The sequence below is a fragment of the Mastigoproctus giganteus genome, chromosome 8 (assembly GCF_048544385.1).
Source record: "Mastigoproctus giganteus isolate SK-2022 chromosome 8, ASM4854438v1, whole genome shotgun sequence".
Lineage (NCBI taxonomy): Eukaryota > Metazoa > Arthropoda > Arachnida > Uropygi > Thelyphonidae > Mastigoproctus > Mastigoproctus giganteus.
The window spans coordinates 68269695-68295367 of NC_143582.1; the positions used below are offsets into that span (position 1 = coordinate 68269695).

The 25673-nt window shown below is 37.0% G+C and overlaps 1 protein-coding gene across 3 annotated transcripts in view; it reads right to left on the minus strand.

Annotated features, from left to right (window-relative positions):
• The window catches only part of LOC150081598 (tyrosine kinase receptor Cad96Ca-like), a 222436-nt gene that overhangs the window by 30939 nt on the left and 165824 nt on the right, over positions 1-25673 (minus strand). For all 3 annotated transcript variants that reach the window (XM_090379461.1, XM_090379460.1, XM_090379462.1), the window contains one exon: positions 4416-4538. In XM_090379461.1, the coding sequence (XP_090235587.1) occupies positions 4416-4538 (123 nt within the window). The remainder of the gene's footprint in view (positions 1-4415; positions 4539-25673) is intronic.

Genomic DNA, 25673 nt, shown 5'->3' on the forward strand with positions numbered 1-25673 from the left:
CTGGCTTCCGTTTTCTAGTTACACCGACCCGGCTGGTGGTGATGCTGAGGCTTTTGCAATTACTAATGACCTTGCACAGATTGTTCATTTACCTACAAGGGTACCGGAAAATCCTAACCATACAGCCAACACGTTTGATATTTTTCTCACAAACAATCCTGCTAAGTACACGGTCGAAGTGAGTGGTCTTTAGGCACCTCAGATCACAACTTGGTGATTATCTCTTCTCCAATGGAGCCATTATCTCATGGCTATTCCCAACCTCTTATTGTTTGGCATTACAAGAATGCAAAATGGGATGACCTGAGAGATTTATTTTCCTTGTTCGGATTACTGTTTCAAAACTTCTGATGTCAATGTTTGCTCAGATCGTGTCAGTGAAATTATTCTTGTAGGAATGGAATCCTTTATTCCACACTCCACTTTAAAATCTCATGCTTTACCTAAACATTGGTTTTTCAATAAATGTCTAAGACTGTTCAAGAGAAGAACGTTGCATATTGTAATTGGCTTGTTTCCAATTCTTCCGTTTCATTTTCTGCTTACACCAAAGCTCTGCAACAATTGTAAATCAGTTATTAATCAGTCCAAACTAGATTTTGAACAGGCTAAGGGTAGAAAACTTGCTTCTTGCCCTAATGGTACTTGAGCATTCTGGTCTTTTGCCAAAGCTATTGGCCGCAACTTTTGCCCATCTCTGTTCCCACCTCTGTCAAAATCAGATGGTTCTGTTGTCACTTCAGCCAAGGATAAAGCTGACCTGTTAGCATCCAATTTTTCTTCCAAATCATGTATTACTGATCTTGGCAAAACATCCCACCATTCCCAACACTCTCCATTCAATGCCTCTTGTGGATGTCCATCAAAAGGATGTCAGAAGAATTTTGACGAATCTTGATGCTAAGAAAGCTCCAGGTCCTGATGGTATTTCTCCACTTGTTCTCAAAATCTGTGCTCCTGAACTTACTCCTGTTCTTTGCTGCCTTGTTTCACTTTCTTATTCCAAAGGTGTTTTTCCTTCTGCTTGGAAATTTGCTCATATCCAGCCAGTTCCTAAAAAAGGGTGATAAATCCCTCCCATACAATTATCGTCCCATTGAAATTACTTCTACTTTTTCTAAAGTAATGGAGAAATCAGTTAACAGCCAACTCTTAAACTACCTAAAAATCTTCCGTCTAATCAACAATTGTAAGTATGGATTCCGTCAGTGTTGATCCACTGGTTATATTCTGGCTGATGTTACCCATCAATTCAATGGAAAAGTTCCGTGAAACACAAGCAGTTGCTCTTGACATCTCAAAGGCTTTCGATCGTGTTTGTCATAAAGGTCTTCTAAACAAGCTTCCATCTTACGGTTTACCAACTGTTTTTTATAATTGGTTATCCAGTTTTCTCCCTGATCGCTCACTGAGGGTGATAGTAGATTGCTCTGTCTTCTAACTTATCCACTAATTTTGGTGTCCCCCAAGGTTCAGTTCTTTCCCCCACTCTTTTCCTCTTGTGTATTAATGACCTTCTTCCACTGACCGGAAATCCTATCCATAGTTTTGCTGATGATAGCACATTGCATTCCACTTTCCATTTTGAGAAACCTTGCCCTGCTCAATCAGTTTCAACTTCTTGAATATCCGCTGTCAATTCCTTAAATGCTGATCTCCATGTAATTCTCCAGTGGGGCAAAGACAACTTAGTTGATTTCAATTCTTCTAAAACTCAGTCTTGTCTTATATCTCGCAAAAAAGGATTCTTCTGCTCCTATGCTTATCTTTGGTGACACTCCGATTTCTAGGCAAAATGATATATCTCTTTTGTTGATTACCCTGACTTCTAATCTCTCTTGGGACAAGCACATTACAAATATTCCTTCCTCTGCATCTAAAAAACTTGGTATTCTCTTTCGCTTTCAGCATTACTTTTCTTCCAAACAGCTGTTCACTCCGTACAAATCACAAATCCGCCCTACCGTGGAATATTGTTCCCACATCTGGAGCGGTGCCCTCAAAACCTCTCTCTCTCAGGCTTCTAGATTCCATTCAGAAGAGCAGTTAGGTTAATTAATGACTCCTCTCTAACAGTCTCTCCACTCGCTATCTCATAGACATACTGTTTCTGCTGCATGACTTTCTACAGATACTTCCATGGGCACTGTTCTTCTGAATTGGCTTCTATAATTCCCTCTCTTACATATTTCCTGAAAAATTAGTGTACGGAAGTTCAAGTCTAATGGCAACAAATTTCTTCTTTCGTCTTCTCAACCTCCAACCCAAGCACAATACTAAAGGTTCTAATACCTCTCATGTTTGTGGTTTTCATTTAAAAAAAAAAAAAAAAAAAAAAAATTCATTTTTCACTTTTAATAACCCTAAAAAGACCATGCATTTGCTTCTTCCACGAATATCGCCAGCAGTCCTTGTAATCCCTGACACTGCTTTCCAAGCTGCTGCATGTTCCAACAGAAGCAGAGCAAGAACTATGTACACTTCTGCCTGCAATTTATTAATTTATTTGTCTGTGCATCCCCCCTCCCCAAGCTAGTAGTTTTCCAATCCACCTAACACTGCTTCAATAGCATCAGCAAATATTCTTGCACCCATTCATCTGCTTAAGCCCATCCCAACAGCACATCCCTGAAAAAAAAAAAACAATCACTCCTGTCAAAAAGCACAGACCATGCTGAGAAAAAATTCTGCCCCCTTGAGCCTTTTACCACCTCTACAGGGCCAAATTGATTACAAGGCTCTTGTCATATACTCAACTCCTATCTGGGCAGAATTGCAAACACTTTGATGAGGTGATTTACCAAGATCATTGATACAAGAGTTAGAAGAAAAGTAGGATGCCATCGAGTCAGCTGCATCCCAACTGAGGATGCAATAGAACCATCAGTTTATAACTGAGGCGGGAGTTACAATTGTTATAGACTTCGTTATGGAGAGAAAATAAAATTGGAGTGTTAGATATGTGCCAATTGTGATATGCTACATTCTTATCTTAACCAGCCTTAAAAAAATTTGAGATTTTGAGTGGAATGCCACATTCTATGCTACATTTTCATCTTGAATAGCCTTAGTATATTTTTTGGGAAAAAAAAAATAAAGTTTAGATGAAGAATAAGATGTTAGGGTGGAATAAATGATTTCATCCCAACCAGAATAATTTCACTGACACAATTTGAGCATACATTGGAATCAGAAGATTTAAAACAGTTATCCAACCAAGAAAAAGAAGAATAGAAATCATGCAATTCATCCCATTTTGCATTCTTGTAATGCAAAAATGTTTTGCTCTTGAAGTAAAGTGGGGTTCATTTATTTCTATATAAAAGCTGTGGATTTGGGATGGTCTGAAGGCTCCAGAGTTATCCAAAGAACACCATGTTGAATAGTCTTTAAGTGAGACCAAATTAAGGCTCTATATCAGCGTATTAGTAATGGCAAACAATATATGGAAGAATGCTTATATATACAGTGTCAACAAAAAAAAAAAAAATAAATAAATAAATAACTACCTAATTTGCCCATCCCCTTTAATAATTATTAAAGGGGTAGCCAGAAGACTTACACAAATTGTGATTTGTGTAAGTCTTCTGGCTACCTATTTAATAGATGAAAATTTCTTCCAACAATCACTCTCTGGTTAAAAGCAAATTGTCACATATCGATCCTGAAATCATTCTTTCTCAGTTTAAAAATGTGTCCCCTTATATGATTTGTCTCATAAGGGAATATGTAAAAATTATAACTATTAAGGATATTATGAATAATAACAATTGCAATCTCTCTCTCTCTCTCTCTCTCTCCCCCTCTCCCCCCCTTTTGAAGTAGTAATATCCACTTCTATCTCATAAAACCCTCTAAAACCAGAGGGTTTTATGAGATATTTGACATGAGGTGGAAATAATGGTTGTATGCTGTAAACATATGTACCAATTGGTTGTATGTTGTAAAGATATGTCCAAATATGCTTAATGTGTGGTGATGCTATTTTTGGGTATAGAGAATGAATATGTCATTCCAAACAGAAACATTCTCTCCATGTCATTTCAAATGTACCACAGTCATCAAGTAGTACAAGAAGTTCACATGCAGAAGGCATCTTATTCAAAACCTGCCACATCGGATAAGCACACAATACCATTTACTCTGTAACGTGTATCATAAAAAAAAAAAGTTGTCCCTCTCATCAATATTTCAGATATGGTTTGGGTTACAACCTTTTTTTGAATTTGTTTTTTAAATAATTTTGCATATGCATATTTATATCACAATTATATTTAATACCATCATATATCTGTGGCTGTTTCTCTTTACTAGCTAAGTAAATTTTAGATTCTCATGGTATCAATGCTAAATTTCTTATACATTCAAATATATCAAAATATAAAGTACAGTGCTCTACCAGAAAGGCAACTCACTTCTGACTTTCTTTCATATACTTGGGTGCTCATAACATCTCTTGCAAAACCAAAATCAGCTACTTTACAAACTTTGTTTTCATTTACAAGTATGTTCCTTGCTGCCAGATCTCTGTGAATAATCTGAAAAATGAAATGCTAGTATATGCCCACAAATCTATTAAGATGTTAATTTCAACACATTATTACTCCCAATAAGCTAAGTTTTTAGCACTAATTTATAAAATACAACTATATCATCATCATCATTATTATTCTTACGAAGCTTTCATTAAACTATTATACTAATTATTAATATGTACAGTACATGACCAAATGTATTTGGACACCCCTCTACAAATACTGTATGCTATGCCAAAATTTCACCATACATAGTTATTTACCTAGTCCAGTATGTACAAACATACTGGACTAGGTAAATTTCATCTGAATCTTCCAAACTCCACTTTGGCAGATGTTATTCAAAGACGGCAATACAAAAATTACAAAAAAAAAAAAAAAACACTAGATGAAATGTTTTAAGAATGATAAATAAGATATTTTGTGTCCCATGCAAGTCATCTACAGAAAACATAATACATATCAAGCAGGAAAAAAATCAGTTCCGTAAGTTTAGAGATGAACTGTAAATGAATGTTGACAGCTAAAGCATAATTGGCTTTAGTGAGACCAGTTAAAGAATAATTAGTTTCGGTGGGGGGAGGAGAGAAAAAAAAAGGTGGAATTATTAATTCAAGAGAACATATCTGATCCAGACTTCTATATGAATTACTGCTAATTCAGACAGAAGCCTTTCTGAAACTAGACATCTATGTGACAGAGTGAAATAAATTATTTAAATAAGGAATCAAATTAACCTGACTACCCTCTTTTGTATAGTCTACAAGTTAAATGGTACTTTAGGAAACCACACTAGATGTGGGAACAAAATTCTATAAGAATAAATTTGTAATTTGAGCAGAGCGGTAATTATTTGCAAGGATCAAGCCAAAAACAAAACAAAAATTAATCAATATGATACAAAAAGATAAATATTTGTGATATGCTTATGTCAACAAAGGTTAGAAAATCAGGTTTATCCCCAATAAAGATATGTGATTGTGTCTATAAATATTAGCATTAGTAGAGGCATATGATGCAAGAAAGCAAGCTTATGCAGCATCAGCCAAAAAAAAAAGCTCCCATTTCACCTCTCTGTTCTTTCCAAATACCTGTCCAGCTCAGCCTTGTATTTATTTAGGCTAGCAACTTCCAGAAAAGTTGGAAGTCTGTTCCACCAATCAACTACCCAGTGGCTAAAGGCAAACTTCCGCACATCTATCCTACAACTGTCTCTCCTTAATTTGAATTTCTGCCCTCTCAGGTGATTATTCTGAGCAAGAGGAAGAATCCCATCAGCACTGAGCATGCTCAAACTATTCAAGGCTTTATACACCTCAATCAGATCACCTCACAGGTGCCTAGTCTCCAAACACAGTAATCTACAAAACTTAAGCCTTTCTTCGTAAGAGCAAGCCTTTGTTCCATTCACTAATCTTGTTGCCCTTCTCTGTACTCATTCCAACAGCTCTACATCCTCCTTAAAGTGAGGCCTCCAGATCTGTATACAGTACTCAAGGCATGGCCTGACCATTGCCTTATACAAGGGGATAATCACCTCCTTATCCCTGCTAGAAAGATTCCTGTATATCACTGACAAGACACCATGAGCTACTCTTGCAGCCCATCTGCACTGCTCAGAGAACTTCATATCTGCCTGCACAATTATCCCCAGATCCTTTTCATTCTCTACTACTGTCAGTGTAGTACCACCGAGTTGATACATTACCTTTGGTTACTGCTTCCCATATGTAGTACTTTATATTTTTCAATGTTAAACTTCATTTGCCACCTCTCAGCCCATCTGCTCAACTTTTCTAGATCCTGTTGCAGCAGCATACTTTCATTAGTGTCCTTAACAACCCTGCCAACCTTCGTATGCAAACTTGGACATTAAGCCTGATATACCATCATCAATATCATTTATAAATACAGAAAACAACAATGGACCCAACAATGAACCCTGAGAGACTCCACTAATAGCATTAGTTCACGAAGAGCAGCATCCATTTATTACCACTCTAGGCCATCTTCCACTCAACCATTCCTTTATTCATTGCAGTAACTTGCCCTTAATGTCGTACTGCTCCAATTTGTACAGCAGTCTTCCATGTGCAACAGTATCAAAAGCTTTCCTGAAATCCAAGTATATGATATCAAAATTATTTTTTGCATCCAGCTGCTTTGTGACCACATCACAGTAGCCAATCAAATTTGTCAGACAAGACCCCATTTAACAAACCTATGCTATGTCTGAACTATTACTGCTGTCTTGTCTAGGTGATCCTGTATTACCTCTTTAACGAGTGACTCCATTATTTTCCCCAGAATAGAAGTTAAACTAACAGGTCTATAATTATTTGTGTCACCCTTTTGAACTTCCTTTGTGAATTGGGGATACATTTGCACATCTCCAGTCCATGGGGACCTTCCCTGACCTAAGGATGCTCTCATAATTATGGCTAAGGGTTTGTTTACTTCCCTCCTGCCTCCATTATAACTGGATAGATTCCATCCAGTTATAGTATATATCCAGGATAGGTACCTTTTTTTATGTTTCACCTCGACAATTTCTCCTCCACTTTGCTCTCAGTTATTACAAAATCACTTAGCTCCCTGTTAGAATTAGATAAACTTTTGGCATTCTCCATTTTGAATAACTCCTCATGTTTGAATGTAGAAGCAAAATACTCATTCAATTTATCAGCTACCTGAGCAGGATCATCAATAGTTGAATCATCTATGTTAAGTGGACCAATCTGATTCACCCCCATTTCTTCTAGAATTTACATAAGTAAAGAACTCGTTGCTGTTTTACTTTGTTTCCTTTGCCAAAGATTTCTCGTAATCTTCCTTTGCTTGCCTAACCTCCTTTGTAACTTGATTACAGACTGGCTTATATCTGCCATGGGCTTCTGTGTCGCCTGATAATTTATATGCATCCCATGCATTTTTCTTCTCTGCCACGAGCCTCGTAAATTCATCCGACATCCATTTAGGCCTGAACCTTGAACTGTATTTCTTAGTTGGTATGAAAAGCCTAGCAGATTCCAAGATTAATTCCTTGAATGCTTCTCATTTAGAATTTGTTGTTGGAAACATCAGCAGTTGGTCTCACAGTATAGAATTTAAAAAATCTAAGACCACTGTACTCTCCTTTTAAGAAAGCAAAAACCCTTCCCTTTACCAATGATGGTACATCTTTAAGTAAATCCCACATCAGTACACTGTGATCACTGTCACCTTGTGGTTCCTTTATCTGCAAATTCTTAATGCAAGAATAATCACTGCCAATAATCAGATCAAGGGTATTCCTCCCTTTGGTTGCCCCTTGAACATGTTGCTGTAAAAAAACAATCCTACAATAAATCCACAAAAATCTTGCTAGCATGCAAGTGACCAACCACAAGTTCCAGTCAATATCTGCAAACTTAAAATCCCCCATTACAAGACATTCTGATTTACTGGCCTATTCTATTTCTCTGCACAACTGTTCATTGTACTCATCAGTCATTAGGCCTATAACATACTCCTACTCTCATTTTCCCTTTCCCAGTGTTTATGTCACACCAGACTCAACACTGCACTGTCCACCTGTGTCAACTGGATGCACTTCCTTAGATTTTGCATTTCTTAACTAACAGCATAACCCCTTCTCCCTTCCTAACCTGTCTGCACACATTGTACTCCCCAAATTCCAATTCTGCACTGCTCATATCTGTGTGACACCATGTCTCTGATATCCCAATAATATCTGCCTTTGATGTCTTGATCAGCACTTCAAATTCATCAAGTTTATTTACTATACTTCTAGCATTAGTGACATGCACTTGTTCTTACTCGTAGTTACCCTAACACAGCGCATGTATTTACTTGTTCCGTGATGACTCCCAGCAGCTCTTGAAGTCCCCAGCAACTTGTTCTCTGGGCTGCTGCTGATTACAATAGAAGCAGTGCAAGTATCGCTTTCACCTCTGCCTGCAGCTACTGTTAATTGTTTAGTCTGCGAATCCCCCAATCTAGCAGTTTTCCAACCCACCTAACACTGCCTCGATAGCATCAGCAAATATTCTTTCATAAAGGACTACAGCATTCTCAGATAGTTTTCAATTCTATGCAGTGAGACTAACTGATGAAGTTACCAAGAGCAAATTCTAAATGAGAAGCATTCAGGGAGTGGTTGTAGAAGTTGCTAGGCTCTTTATACCAACCAAATGATCCAGTTCAAGGCACAGACATAAATGGATGTCAGACAAACTGGTGAGACTTATGAGCAAAGAAAAATGCATGGGATGCATATAAATTATCAGGTGATACAGATGCCTACTGTAGATATAAACTAGTCTGCAATCAAGTCACAAACGAGATTTGGCAAGCAAAGGCAGATTACAAGAAGTCTCCGGCAAAGAATGCAAAGATAAACAATAAAGACCTTGAATTATGTAAACACTAGAAGGAAGGGGATGAACCACATTGGTCCACTAGATATGAATGGTTTAACTGTCGATGATTATGCTCAGGCGGATTATAAACTGTGTACGTATTTTTCATCTACATTCACACAGGATTTTTTTTTTTTTTTTTTAAGATGGAGGATGCCAGAAGTGTTTCAAATTTTAAAAAAGGAACTAAATGATTTTGTGAAAACTGGGAGGAAAGAAGAGAAATTGCCAAAGCTAAATGTTAAAAAAAGTGCTTGGGTTTGTATGCAATCGTGTATGCATTTGCTCATCTATGGCCTGGAGATGAGAAAATGTATACATGATTCACAAAGGAGGATCAAAGAATGATATGAGTAATTAGACCCGTTTAGCCTTACTTTATTTCAGGGAAAATAATGGAGTCACTGGTTAAAGAAATAATGCAGGATCATCCAGACAGGTATGCAATCATACTGCATTCACAGCATGGATTTCTTAAGGGGTGATCTTGTCTGACCAATCTGATTGGAAACTAAAAGCCACCAATGCGGTACTAATTTTAAAAATAATAATAATTGTTTATGATTTAGTCACAAAGATTATAAATTGGCAACAATAAATCATTAATATTACTCAATTTGCAACTGAGGGATTGTTATACACAATACAAATGTAACAGAAACTTTAAAATGTCATGAAACTCAGATCTGATTTCTTCCTCACCAAGCTTAAATGTCAATTCCTTTCTTTTTTTAATACGAATATAGTGCCATAAAAAGTCAAAAAGGTAATTTTTATTTTTGATTAATTCTGAATTGTTATTAATTTTATATTTACAGGCCCAATGGACACAAAATGTCTTCATAGAACACGGAAGAGGAAGCGATAAGTCTTCAGCGTGGTTTTATTATTTAATAGGTAAAAAATGGTCAGCTAGCACAATGTAAAAAATGTTCAAAATAAATTTGATGTGGTGGGGGATCTACAAGTGGGCTCCATATGCATTTGAAGACTATACATTTAAGAAAAAGATATGTGCAGGCATCTAATAAAGTTTAAACAAGGATGATTATCCAAGATGAGCAGCAATGTGTGCTGCTGTCGAACAAATCAATAACAATTTAATGGACTACATTCTGTTCAGTGACGAGATGACTTTTCACACCTGTGGTAAAATCAATCAATGTGATTGTCATGTCTGGGCTAATCTAAAGCCAACTGAATTCACTGAATGGGAAAGAGCCCACCTAAAGTTGATGTATGGATTAGAATGACAAAGTATATGATTTACAGTTCCGTTTTCCGAACAGCTACAGCGACAGGATCTGTTTACCTCAATATTAGCATTAGTAGAGGCATATGATGCAAGAAAGCAAGCTATGCAGCATCGGCCAAAATAAAAAAAAACTTCCACTTTACCCCTCCGTTCGTTCGAAATACATGTCCAGCTGAGCCTTAAATTTATTTAGGCTATCAACTTCCACAACAAGGGATGGAAGTCAGTTCCACCAACCAACTACCTGCTGGCTAAAGGCAAATTTCCGCACATCTATCCTACATCTTTCTTTCTTTCCTCAATTTGAATTTATGCCCTCTCAGGTGATTATTCTGAGCAAGAGGAAGAATCCCATCAGCATTGAGCATGCTCAAACCATTCAAGGCTTTATACACCTCTATCAGATCACCTCGCTAGTGCCTAGTCTCCAGACACTGTAATTTGCAAAACTTAAGCCTTTCTTTGTAAGAGCAATCCTTTGTTCCATTCACTAATCTTGTTGCCCTTCTCTGTACTCGTTCCAGCAGCTCTACATCCTTCTTGAAATGAGGCCTCCAAACCTGTATACAGTACTCAAGGTGTGGCCTGACCATTGCCTTATACAAGGGAATAATCACCTCCTTATCCCTGCTACAAAAATTCCTGTATATCACTGACAAGACACCATGAGCTACTCTTGCAGCCCGTCTGCACTGCTCAGAGAACTTCATATCTGTCTGCACAGCTCAGAGAACTTCATATCTGTCTGCACAATTACCCCCAGGTCCTTTTCATTCTCTACCACTGTCAATGTAGTACCACAGAGTTGATACGTTGCTCTGGGGTTGCCGTTTCCCCATATGTAGTACTTTACATTTGTCAATGTTAAACTTCATTTGCCACCTCTCAACCCATCTGCTCAATCTTTACAGATCCTGTTGCAGCAACATAGCATCAGTACTGTCCTTAACAACCCTGCCAACCTTTGTATTGTCTGCAAACTTGGACATTAAGCTTGATATACCATCATCAATATTATTTATAAATACAGAAAACAATAATAGACCCAACACTGAACCCTGAGGGACTCCAATAATAACATTAGTCCACGATGAGCAGTGTCCATTGATTACCACTCTGTCTTCTCCCCCTCAACCACCCCTTTATCCATAGCAGCAATTTGCCTCCAATGCCACACTGCTCCAATTTGTGCAGCAGTCTTGCATGTGCAACAGTATCAAAATCCTTTCTAAGATCCAAGTATATAATATCAAAGTTATTCTCCGCATCCAGTTCTTTTGTGACTGCATCATAGTATCCAATCAAATTGGTCAGGCAAGACCCTTAATAAAACCATGCTGTGTCCGAGCTATAACTGAATTCTTGTCTAGATGATCCTGCAGTGCTTCTTTAACTTGAAAATATGTTTCAACAGTTTCTAAAACTCCAACTTCTTACAGATGGTATTCTCGACACTGTGCAGTGAAGCTAGTCATGTCATAATGACATTTGCTCAACAGGTGTTTTCCAAATTGTTGGATTGGACGTCGGGGGAGAAACAGACCTTAGACACGGCAATCTCTAGATTTGACTCCATTGGATTTCTTAATATGGAGTTTCATTAAATCAGAGGTTTACTACAGAGAAATTTGAGATTTACCAGATCTGCAAGATCACGTAAGGAGCCCATTCAGAAATTAAACAGCAAAATGCTCACAAATGTGTTCTGCAATATGGCACGCTGATTTGAGATTTGCAGAGATACTGACGGAGTGCACGTGGAAACTACTGATTAAAGATTATTGCAATGTATTCAAATTACTTCAAATTACAAGCCATTTTTTTGAAATTCAGCCTGTTTCAACAAAACACTGTAGATGGGGACTTTTGGAACACCCTATATAAGGCAATGGTTAGACCTCATCTCAAGTACTGCATATAGGTGTGGATCTGCTGGAACAGGTACAGAAGAGCAACAAGATTAGTTATTTGGTTTTTTTAGGAGCATTAGCAACTAAGGCCATATTGCTCCAGGATATGCGGTGGTCATTCTCTGACCTTTCCGCATCGTCCATATTTGGTGGTGACGGGCTCGAACCCCTGTCTAAATCAAGAAGCGTGTGCTATGCACTGCTGCTCCTTCCCACCTGGCTACGAAGGCACCTAACAAGATTAGTGAGGGGACAAAAGGGTGCTCTTACCGAAAAGGGGGGGCATAACTTCAAAATTGAGTAAGGATGGTGGGTGCAGGACATGTGCAGAAATTTGCCTTCAGCCAGTAGATAGTTGGTTGTTGGAACAAACACCCACCTGGTGTTGTAGAAGTGGGTAGTTTGAATAAGTTCTAGGAAGAATTATATGAACTGTTAGATGGGATCAATAGCTGACATGAGAAGTGCTGACTTTTTTTTCATTTCAATAAAAGATTCATTTCAACGAATGAGCAGATGTTCTAATGCATTTAAAATGTAATGATCAGGCACAATTAAAGTATTTGCTGAGCTTTCCATTCCTATTTCCTTGCATATTTCCTCCATATCAGTGAAAAATAATACATAAATTCCTCCTACCTGTCTTATAATTAATGCATATAATCTTCTTATCAGTCTCACCAAAGATGAAGTTAGAATGAAAAAAAATTCAGAATGCTTGAACCTTGAGTTTCTAAAGGTTCAGGCATTCTAAATTAAATTTTACCATGATCTTTAACAACCATATGTAACCAGATATAAGATATATGGCCTCATCTCAACATGTAGTTTGGGAAAGACCATATTTTTGACAATTAGCACCTAAGGGATTTGGAATATATGGTCAGACATGGAAGTGGAGACAACTTGCTTTGCTGATGTTGACAAGTTTAAAGAGCTAAGTGTAAGAATAACAAGCCATGAGAACAAGGCTACTCTGTTTTCAATAATGTTTCTCTCTGTGTGGACAACTTTGTTCACATAGTTCTTGGACAATTTCCTCTACTGATAGTTAATAAATCCCATTCTGTTATTACTCCCTTGGTGATGTTTAGAGTGGTATGGGGAGCAACTGAGATTTCGGAAAAGGTAAAGGTTTGACAGCTTTTCAGAACGTCTGAGTTAAGTATCACTATCAGAAGATCAGAGTGGAGTAATCTTACCATTTTCAATGAGCCTGCAGCAGATTTGATGCATTTCTGCATAAGGCAAGGAAAGGAGATAATTTACACACAGGCTGCTGTAATAGTAAAGTAAAAAAAACGAAGCAGGCCAAAATCTCCTCTTAAAGTCTTGTTTTCAATCTCTTGGGTTGAATGTCTTAGGTCTTGAACTTCCTGCCAAGGGGAAGAAGGAGCAGTGCTGCTAGAGTGACCAAGAGATTAAAATTAGTGTTAATGTAAAGAGAAAAAAAAAGGTGGTTTTTCCTTCTGAAACTTACAGTTTGCAAGACTAAGTTTACTTATAATTAAGAGGAATGGAAGAAAATTTAACTGAAAAAGAACTGAAACTTTGAGAAGCTATAAATCGCAGAGTCGCTTGATTACTATAATGCTTGGCATCTGGAGCCAATTTGAAAGATTCTACTGCACAAGAAATTTTGTATATGGAATCAAATTCCTACAGATCAGAGTATCTCATGTCTCCAAGTTGTATTAAATTCTCTACATGAGACCATAACAAAATGCTCATTTCTGAGCAAGACATTATGAATATATTCTTTGGCTTTTACCATTAAGGAAGACCTTAAATTTCAAAGATATTGATACAGACTTAAGATTTCCAGGAACCAAGACAATCTGACATTAATCATTTTCTCCAGGATCTTGTCTAGGTGGCTAGATGTAAGTGCAATAGGTCTATAATTACGAATGTGCGAATAATTACTTCCTGGTTTTGGGAATGCAAGGACAGTGAAAAATCTGCAGCTGTCATCCATGTATATTTATCAAGCAGTCAGAGAACTAAAATTCTTTGCTTAGATGCTCTTTGCTTAAAAACCTACATCAGATCCTGATGTAGGGTTTGTTTTTGCTGTCTGAGGTTATTACATCGCTCACTCATGGTTTCTAGTTGATTGTATGACTTCTTCATGGTATTAATTTATTTTGGAAATTTTCAGCTCATTCATTGTTTTCGTGTCATGCTCATATGATGATGATGCTGCTGCTGTTGAAAGAGTTTGTAATGTTTTACCTAGAACATTAGCAATATCATATGGATCAGCAATATTTGTACATCTAAATGTATAATTGAAATAGTTAGAGAAGTTTTCCTATTGACCTCCCTGATTTTATCCCAAATTAGTTTGACATCTATGAATCTAGTAATGATTGATACAAAATAGATCCATGCTTTTTTGCTTTGCCTCCTTATAAACCTTTGCTCTCACTTTCTTTTACTACATTAGGTTGTTAGTGGTAGGGCATTTACATAATAAATAAAAAATTATTTTCTCATTTAGCATTATTGCATCTATGTTTTACGTTTTACGCTAGTTGTATATTCTAAAAGATGATTTCAATTCAGTAATTTCAGCTGCATTCATTATTTGTTGTACACCATACATCACTACAGGGTAACTGAAAGTGACTGAATGACATTTTCATCACAAAATTAATTATTTTTATTATTATTATTTTTTTAATACTGAATCCAATTGTTGTCCTTCAATCTTTATGTAATTTTTTTTTCAGTTTGTGGAGCTGCATCAATATTGTACACATCAACAGACAGTGATCAGTATTCAGTGGATCATCCAGAACTGTCCAATCTATGAGAGGGTATAAATTTGAAGAACAAACTGAGTAGTAACCCAAGCGAGTATCTATGAGAAGGTATACATAAGTATGGGTTTCAGAATTTAAGTGTTAAATGCTACTCATCAAGGAGTTTCCTATAATTTAGCTTATAGAATCTCAACCTCTCTCTCGCCACATTCCTTCAAATAGACCCACATGAAACAAAAAAAAAATATATATGAAACGCATATAGAAACTTCTCTATGGACTGGATTGGATTTCAAACTGAGTAATTTTAAAGTTCAAGTATCCTGCTTTGTTTATAAGGATGGATCTGGTGTACCAAAAGTTACAATTACACTACATATAGAGAAAAGCGTGCCATCTCTTTTAGTCATTCTTTTAGCAGGGATTATGTTTTGGCCTTAAAGATCAAGCTTTATCTCTTCTTTGGTCACATATAGTAGGTTGTTTGTTATTTGGTTTTTTAGGAGCATTAGCAACTAAGGCCATATTGCTCCGGGATATGCGGTGGTCATTCCCTAACCTTTCCGCATCCTCCGTATTTGGTGGTGACAGGCTCGAACCCTGGTCTAATCAAGAAGCGTGTGCTAAGCACTGCTGCTCCTTCCACCTGGCTACGGAGGCGCCCATATAGTAGGTCATTCAGCTATCACACCTTTAGAAATATTCAAAGTGGCATGAAGTGATTTTAGCGGAGTTTCCATCAAAAGCAGAGATTTTCAATTACCATTCAATAGTGTGTGTTCTGTCATTTTGACAAGTAGATTACATGACTGTTGCCCATGGAACATCTGTGGAGAATCAATGATGCTCTCTAAAAATTTCTGCACCAAGAAGGATGATAAACTTGCTCAAAGGATGATTACTTAAGAAGTACAGGATGAGGATGGAGGATATTAAACTGTTTTACGATGGAGGGTACTCATCGAAACTGGTTCCACAAACCTGTGGCAACAGTGACTTGGAGCCCTGACAAATGGGATGTAGTTCTGTTCTCTGTTGAGCCCTGTTTTAGCCTACAAACAGATTCTAGATATTATTTCATTTGGAAACAACAAGGAATGCAGTACCATCCCTCCAGCATCAGAGAAGGGGATACTTATGGTGGAGGTGCTGTTCTCGTGTGGGGCAGGATAATGATCAATGGCTGCCCCCCTTTCATGTTTTTGATAGGGTACGGTAATTGTATAGAGGTACCACGAAGAGATCCTCGAACCCTATGTGCAACTTTTTAGGGGTTCAGTTGGCCCAGATTTTCTTTTCATGCATGAAAACGCCACTGCATATAGAGCTCAAGTGGTGGAGATATATCTTGAAACTGAAGATATCCAATGACTGCCATGACCAGCACGATTACAGATTTAAATCGTTCAAGTGTGTGGGACACTCTTTGGTGTCACATTGCATGCAGACAGCCAGCCAGCTCCTTGGTCAGCTAAGATCTGCACTGGTGAAAGAATGGGATTTGTTGCCACAGAACCGTATAGACACCATATACATCGAGCATTTTTCATCACTGTCAGGTCTGTTTAGCCTTTGGAGGGGATCATATGCCATACTGATGTCATGCAACTATATTTTAGATCATCTTGTATTGACTTTTGTAATGTGACCTTTTTGGTAATTCTTACACAACCCATATAAATGTTGCTTATAGCTATCCAAAGTTTCTCACTGTCTCCTCATTTCATCATTATTCTATGGTATACCAAATTTTGTCCCACTTCATTGCAAGTGTTACACATTTTCTACGTGTTCTGTGTTAAAGGGCACAGTTTAACACAGAACTGTGTTCAATATAGTTTATTTGGATTTTAGCAAAGCATTTGACTCAGTCCCTCAACAGAGCTTACTGTATAAGCTGGAGCATGTTGGGATTACTGGAAAGATTCTATGATGGATTGCATGGTGGCTGCAGGGCAGAAGGTTGTGATTAATGAATATTCTTCAGATTGGTGTAATGTCAGAAGTGTGGTCACCCTAGAACCGTGGTGGCGAACCTATGACACATGGGTCAGATACTGACCCACAAAGGCTTTGTAAGTAACCCACGCACACGCATTTATTGTAATACTGGCCTACTTTTTTTTAATTATAACAGAGAGAAAAGATATTCGAAAATATTAAACAATTATAAAATATAAATATGTAATGTTAGATTTATAAAAAATAAATAAATAAAAATTAACAAAAATCCAAGTGCAATGTGGACGTCGCACATCAGCAAACAGTGTTCTATTGTATTAACTATGCGTGTGGGTGACTCATTACACTGTGACATAAACTTGGCGCGATTTGTCGTTGCATTGAAGAATGGAGATGTATCAGGCTAGTACAAAGTTACCAGCTCGCACTCTCGCAGTATTGGACTAAGAGGCAGACTTGATGTACGTATCTAGAAGTGTTAATAATAAATTGATTATAACTTAATTTTTCTATTGTCAAATTTTCTCATCTACATAACCGATGTAAGTATATTAAGTGGGCCTACATTTATAAAAGTTCATCTAAAATTATTGCATCCTACATATATAATATATATATATTTTTTGCAGGCATAGCCCTGAACTATGTCAATGGTTAAAAAAAATGAAAACTAATGGTACAAGCTCCAGACCATATCAAACAGAATGGTTTGATAAATATGGTGTGATTGAAAAGAATAAAACAACTCTGTGTTATTTGTAACGAAAAAGTCACCTCTCGTACATTCAATGTAAAAAGACATTTTGAAAAGTTGCATTCAAATCTCTGCTTCTCAACAGACGAAGAAAGGAGAGAATATTTTTTACAAAAGAAAAAACAAACAAGTGTTTTAAAAACTTTTTTGACTCCGAAAAATAACATTACAGCTGCTAGTTTTCAAGTAGCTCATTGCATTGCTCGCCATGAGAAACCTCTTTCAGAAGGAGAGTTTGTAAAACAAGCATTTTTAGAATGTAGTGCTACTCTGTTTTCAGATTTTAAAGAAAAAGACTTTATTATAAAGCGTATAAATGGCACCGGCGAGGTGATCTGATAGAGGTGTATAAGGCTTTGAATGGTTTGAGCATGCTCAATGCCAATGGGATTCTTCATCTTGCTCAGAATAATCACCTCAGAGGGCATAAATTCAAATTGAGGAAGGACGGATGTTGGATAGATGTGCGGAAATTTGCCTTTGGCCAGTGGGTGGTTGGTTGGTGGAACCGACTTCCATCACTTGTTGTTGAAGTTGATAGCCTAAACAAATTTAAGGCTCAACTGGACAGGTATTTCGAACGAACGGAGGGGTGAAATGGGAGTGGTGTGTTTTTTTTTTTTTTTTTTTTTGGCTGATGCTGAATAAGCTTGCTTTCTTGCATCATATGCCTCTACTAATGCTAATGCTAAATAAGTTACCAATAAGTCACAATACTATTAAAGATCGAGTAATAGAATTAGAAAGAAATATTTCTTCTCAAATACATAATGACTTAAAGTCTGTAGAAATGTATTAGATTGCTTTAGATGAGAGTACTGATGTAAATGGTTATGCACAACTAGCAGTTTTTGCTCGATATAATGCAGGTAATAATAATGAAAGAAGAGTTAATAAAACTAATAACATTGAAAGGAAGGTGTACCGGTCTTGATATTTTTAAAGAATTTGATAATGCATTTAAAAAAATGCAAATTGACCTACAAAAAATTGTTTCTGTAACAACAGACGATGCTCCCAATATGGTGGGAAAACATTGGTTTTATTCAGCAGCTTAAGCAAAATATTAGACATTCTCTGATAGAATTTCATTGTATAATACACCAGCAAGTTCTATGTGCAAAGCAAGGTTTAAAAACATTTTCTAATGTAATGCCAGTTGTAATTAAAGTTATTAACTTTATAAATGCAAGAGGTCTTAATAAGCGAGAATTTGCGCAATTATTAGAGGAAATTGAGTGCCAATATTCTGGGATTTTGACATACAAAAATGTTCGATGGCTCAGTTGTGGCCAAGTTCTTAATTGGTTTGTCATTTTATTAGACGAAATAAAGCTCTTTTTGAATGAAAAAAACTAGTTATGACAAATTTTCAAATATAGATTGGCTAAATGATTTAATGTTCTTATGTGATATCACTCAGCATTTCAATGAACTGAATAAAAAACTTCAGGGACATGGACAAATTGCATTAATGATGTTTGAAAATATCAAAATATTTATGAAAAAAACTTGATATCTTTACTAAAGATTTGGAAATGAGCACCATGAAATGTTTTCCTCAATTACAAAAACATTTTCAAAACACTAAAGATTTTGAAAATATTCTTGATATTCAAGAAAATGCAATTAAAAAATATTTAACCATTTTGCAAGAAATAAAACAAGCTTTCCATGAGAGATATAATCAATTTAAAAGTTTGGAAAATACATTTTGCTTTATTTTATGCCCACATAAAGCAGAGTACGATACAATGCAGCTAAACGATTTTATGTGGCTAGGTATCACTAACTTAGAAATGGAATTAATTGAATTCCAAAGCAGCATATTGTGGAAAAATAAATTTGAAAACTTGATTTTGGAAGTAGAAGGAAAATTTTCAGAAAGTAATGCAGATAGGCCTAATGAATATCCCACACTAAAAGTTGAAAATATTATATTAAATGCATGGTATTCTTTACCAAACAATTTTACATGTATGAGGAAACTGGCTAACACTCTTCTCACAATGTTCGGGTCCACATATTCATGTGAAAAATTGTTTTCCTCAATGAATTTTGTTAAATCTTCCAACAGGAATAAACTTGGAAATGAATTGACTGCAAAATGTAATGAACACGAAGTATGTACCTAATATTAAGAAATTGTCTGAAAGTAAGCAACAACAAATTTCTCATTAAATATACTTTTATAAACTTTATTACACATACTGTATCTGTAATTATGTTAATTATTAATGAAGAATATTTCAAAATAAAAGCGTTTTTTCTTTTATTCCTTGCTCATTCAAATACTTTGTGCAGAGGCAAAACTGGTCATGATGTCACCTGGTGCGGTACAAGGCATCAAAATCGAGCTTCGATATTTACTCTTTTTTTTTAGCTCTTCACTTGCAAAAGTTAAAGTTATAAATGAAAAAGGAAATAAACCTTTTTTGGATTATTTCAAAAGTGAGAACCAAAAAGATTCAACTGTCAACTTTATCTCTTAACAAAATGTTTGATGTTTCCAAATAATTGGCACCCTTTTTACCCCCCCCTTTCTAATTGAGGCACTAACTTATGACTCACAGGCTAGTATTTAAAAAAGAAATAAAAATAATTGACCCACTCTTCAAAAAGGTTTGCCATCACTGCCCTAGAACCAGTTCTAGGACCACTATTATTTCTGATTTTCATAAACAACAAAGGGATGAAGGGCATGATGTCAAAATTTGCAAAGACTGAGGGAGTCATTAATAATCAGTGCCAAGCAGTACTCCTTCAGGGTGACTTGAACAGCCTTCAAGAATGGTCAGAAAAGTATGGTTTAATGTGACAAAATGGGGAATAGCAACCACAAAAAAAAAAAAAAAAAAACTTATATACTTGGTGAGGCTGAATTAAAAACAGTAAAGAAGAATGGGATCTGGAAGTTACTATACATGCAGATATGAAATTTGCTGAGCAGTATGAACAGACAGCCAGGAAAGCCCATGGTGTCCTATTGATAATTTATCAAACAATATCTTGTAAAAACAGGGAGATCATAATCCCACTGTACAAGGTAATTGTAAGGCTGCATTTGGAATAACTGTGTCCAGATATGGAGAGCTCATCTTAAAACAGACATTGAGCTTCTTGAAAGGGTCCAAAGATGAGCAACTCACATGCTGAAATCTGCAAAAGGGCAACCATATAAGGAAAGACTTCAATTATGTGGGGTAAAGAGCTTGGCAACCAGGCACCTTAGAATGACCTGATTGAGGTTTATAAGGCTTTGAAAGGTGTTATTAAGATGAATGAAGACAGAATTTTCACTGTGATAAAAAAATCCAGAACTAGGGCCATAAATTCAAATTACGGGGAAGAAGTTTAGACTAGATCAAAGGAAGTTTTATTTTAACTGGTGAGTTGTTGATTACTGGAACAAGTGGCATCTGCAGGTATTTTTGAGGCTAACAGTGTGAAGAAATTCAAAGATCAACTGGATAGTTATCTACATGAAAAGGGAAGCACATCATTTGTATTTATATGCTTTTTTTTTGTCAGTGCAGCAAAAGGCTGTGGCTTCATTACTCCCAATGGATGGATTATCATGAAATTTTATATTTGGCTTTTTTAGAAAAATTTGTCAAGCCATCCTAAGTTTCATAAAAATTAGCCCAATCTGGCCATTTAACTCCTTTTTCACACATATCACATAGGTTATTCATATACTCTATATTGTAGCTGAAATGCTAGATGTTTGTTGCCATGAATTGATTAGAGGGAGGAATGAATGGGTAATATGGTGGATGCATAGAAATGAAATATCCTAGGCTCATGCATAAAAGTTGTTGCTTTTTTTTATTTATTATTTATTCATTTTTTTTTTTTGTTATCAGTTTGCTAAAACACAAATCGTGAATTATTACTACAGTAAAATCTCGTTAATACAAAGTACTCGTTTATATGAAGCACATACATTCCCCTTCGAAAGGATAGGCTTTTCTATGTAAATATATTTGTTTATTACAAAATTAATGTATTACAACGGTCTTTTTCACCCCATCAGAAATAAATATTATCATTTTGTATGTTTATTACAAACTTTGACACTGTTGCACACGGAAAACTGCTGCACAAATTGGAGCAGTGGGCATTGGAGGCAAATTGCTGCTATGGATAAAGGGGTGGTTGAGTGGGAGAAGACAGAGAGTGGTAATCAATGGACACTGCTCTTCGTGGAATAATGTTATTAGTGGAGTCCCTCAGGATTCAGTGTTGGGTCCATTGTTGTCTGTATTTATAAATGATATTGATGATGGTATATCAGGCTTAATGTCCAAGTTTGCAGACTATATGAAGGTTGGCAGGGTTGTTAAGGACATTACTGACGCTATGTTGCTGCAACAATCTGTAAAGATTGAGCAGATGGGCTGAGAGGTGGCAAATGAAGTTTAACATGGACACATGTAAAGTACTGTATATGGGAAGCAGTAATCCCAGAGTAACGTATCAACTCAGTTATTCAGCGAGGGGAATGCCAGAGGTGTATTCAACTCTAGCAGTAAGTTACAGAATCTTGAAATAACTGGGAGTAAAGTGGAGGAGAAACTGTTGAAGATAAACACAAGAAAGGCACCCGGGGTGGATGGGATCTATCCAGTTATATTAAAGGAGGCAGCAAAGGAAGTAAGCAAACCCTTAGCCATAATTATGAGAGCTTCCTTGGACTCAGGGGAGGTACCCATAGACTGGAAATGTGCAAATGTGACCCCAATTCACAAAGGAGGATCAAAGGCTGACACAAGTAATTATAGACCTGTGAGCTTGACTTCTGTTCCAGGAAAATTAATGGAGGCACTGGTTAAAGACTCACTGAAGGATCATTTAGACAAGACTTCAGTTATAGCTCAGACACAGCATGGTTTTGTTAAGGGGAAGTCTTGCCTGACCAACTTGATTGGATACTATGATGCAGTCACAAAAGAACTGGATGCAGGGAATAACTTTGATATTATATACTTGGATCTTAGAAAGGCTTTTGATACTGTTGCACATGCAAGACTGCTACACAAATTGGAGCAGTGTGACATTGGAGGCAAATTGCTGCTATGGATAAAGGGGTGGTTGAGGGGGAGAAGACAGAGAGTGGTAATCAATGGACACTGCTCATCGTGGACTGATGTTATTAGTGGAGTCCCTCAGGGCTCAGTGTTGGGTCCATTATTGTTTTCTGTATTTATAAATGATATTGATGATGGTATATCGGGATTAATGTCCAAGTTTGCAGACGATACAAAGGTTGGCAGGGTTGTCAAGGACACTACTGACACTATGCTTCTGCAACAGGATCTGGAAAGGTTGAGCAGATGGGCTGAGAGGTGGCAAATGAAGTTTAACATTGACAAATGTAAAGTACTACACATGGGAAACAGCAACCCCAGAGCCACGTATCAACTCTATGGTACAACACTGACAGTGGTAGAGAATGAAAGGGACTTGGGGGTGGTTGTGCAGGCAGATATGAAGTTCTCTGAGCAGTGCAGACGGGCTGCAAGAGTAGCTCATGGAGTATTGTCAATGATATACAGGAATTTTTCCAGCAGGGATAAGGAGGTGATTATTCCATTGTATAAGGCGATGGTCAGGCCACACCTAGAGTACTGTATACAGGTCTGGAGGCCTCATTTCAAGAAGGATGTAGAGCTGCTGGAACGAGTACAGAGAAGGGCAACAAGATTAGTGAATGGAACAAAGGGGTGCTCTTACGAAGAAAGGCTTAAGTTTTGCAAATTACAGTGTCTGGAGACTAGGCACCAGCGAGGTGATCTGATAGAGGTGTATAAAGCCTTGAATGGTTTAAGCATGCTCAATGCTGATGGGATTCTTCCTCTAGCTCAGAATAATCACCTGAGAGGGCATAAATTCAAATTGAGGAAAGACAGATGTAGGATAGACGTGCGGAAATTTGCCTTTAGCCAGCGGGTGGTTGGTTGGTGGAACAGACTTCCATCCCTTGTGGTGGAGGTTGATAGCCTAAATAAGTTTAAGGCTCAGCTGGACAGGTATTTTGAACGAACAGAGGGGTGAAGTGGAAGTGGTTTTTTTTTTTTGGCTGATGCTGCATAAGCTTGCTTTCTTGCATCAAATGCCTCTACTAATGCTAACTCTGTGGTACCACACTGACAGTGGTAGAGAATGAGAAGGACCTGGGGATAATTGTGCAGGCAGATATGAAGTTTTCTGAGCAGTGCAGATGATCTGCAAGAGTAACTCATGGTGTCTTGTCAATGATATACAAGAATTTTTCTAGCAGGAATAAGGAGGTGATTATCCCCTTGCATAAGGCAATGGTCAGACCACACCTTGAGTACTGTATACAGGTCTGGAGGCCTCATTTTAAGAAGGATATAGAGCTGTTGGAACGAGTACAGAGAAGGGCAACAAGATTAGTGAATGGAACAAAGGGTTGCTCTTATGAAGAAAGGCTTAAGTTTTGCAAATTACAGTGTCTGGAGACTAGGCTACCTGTGAATTGATCTGATTGAGGTGTATAAAGCCTTGAATGGATAAGCATGCTCAATGCTGATGGGATTCTTCCTCTTGCTCAGAATAATTGCCTCAGAGGGTATAAATTCAAATTGAGGAAAGACGGTTGTAGGATAGATGTGCGAAAGTTGCCTTTAGCCAGCAGGTGGTTTATTGCTGGAACAAACTTCCATCTGTCATTGTAGGATAGCTTAAATGGATTCAAGGCAGAATTTCAACATTTGGAGCTAGTGGATGGGTGAAATAAGGTTTTTTTTTTTTTTTTTTGGCTGATGCTATAAAAGCTTGCTTTCTTGCATCATGTTCCTTTGCTAATGCGTATTACAAAGTTCTTTTTCACCCCATCATAAATAAATATTGTCATTTTGTATGTTTAATATAAAATGACAATATCTTGGCAGAGCGATCCGATTATTGCCCCAGGCCACCTGGCTCCCTACTTCCCGAAGGATGGCACTAACTTGTTAGAAATTAGTTTTGTTTAAACAAAAGCAGTTTATGGTAGCTACAACATCAAATGCACTTTGAAAAACATCTTTCTGAAGGACGAGTTGTTAAATTAACAAAATGTTACTTTTCTTCCAAACAGCTGCTCACTCTGTATAAATCACAAATCTGCCCTGCCATGGAATATTGTTATCACATCTGGAGTGGTGCCCCCAGAACTTCTCTCAGGCTTCTTGATTCCATTCAGAAGAGGGCAGTTAGGTTAATTAATAATTCATCTCTAACAGAGTCTCTCCACTCGCTTTCTCATAGACGGACTGTTTCTGCTGCATGCCTCTTCTACAGATACTTCCATTTGCACTGTTCTTCTGAATTGGCTTCTATAATTCCTGCTCTCTCTTTCAAAACAGTCCGAACACGTGCTGCCACCAGCCAACATCCATTTACTGTCCAACTTCAAACCCACAGAACCAACTTTTCATCTTCCTCGTTTATTCAGTCAACTGCCGTTTTCTGGAACAACCTTCATTCATACGTATTTCCTGAAAATTTCCATCTACAGAAGTTCAAGTCCAACGTCAACAAATATCTTCTTTCGTCTTCTCAACCTCCAACCCAAGCATGGTACTAAGTACTATAGGTTCTAATACCTCTCGTGTTTGGGACTTGCTTATTTTTGCATCCACCTCAAAAGCCTGTTTGATCATCCATATATATCATCAAAATACACTGACATACAATTTTTTCCCTCATAGCTCCATTGATTCTTTTAGGGCAAGGCAATTCTCCTGACACCGAATGTATATTTTCTAAGTTTAATGTCAGATTATAAAACCATGGTTTTATTCAGGTACCCTGTTTTGAAAAATGAGCTACTAAATGCTCAAAGCATGTAGGTAAATACAGCACACCTTCAGTTTAATAGATGTGTATTTAATTTAACTTCAGAAAGGACTAGTTGTTTAGTATGGAACCAGGGCAGTAAATGCTTGTCTGATGGCACTTTATCAGCTAAAACTAAGATGGAAAAACCAAAATGCTGTATGAAGCATTTTTGTTCTCTTTTATGACCATTAAAATAACTTTAAATGTTGTACAGTTCGTG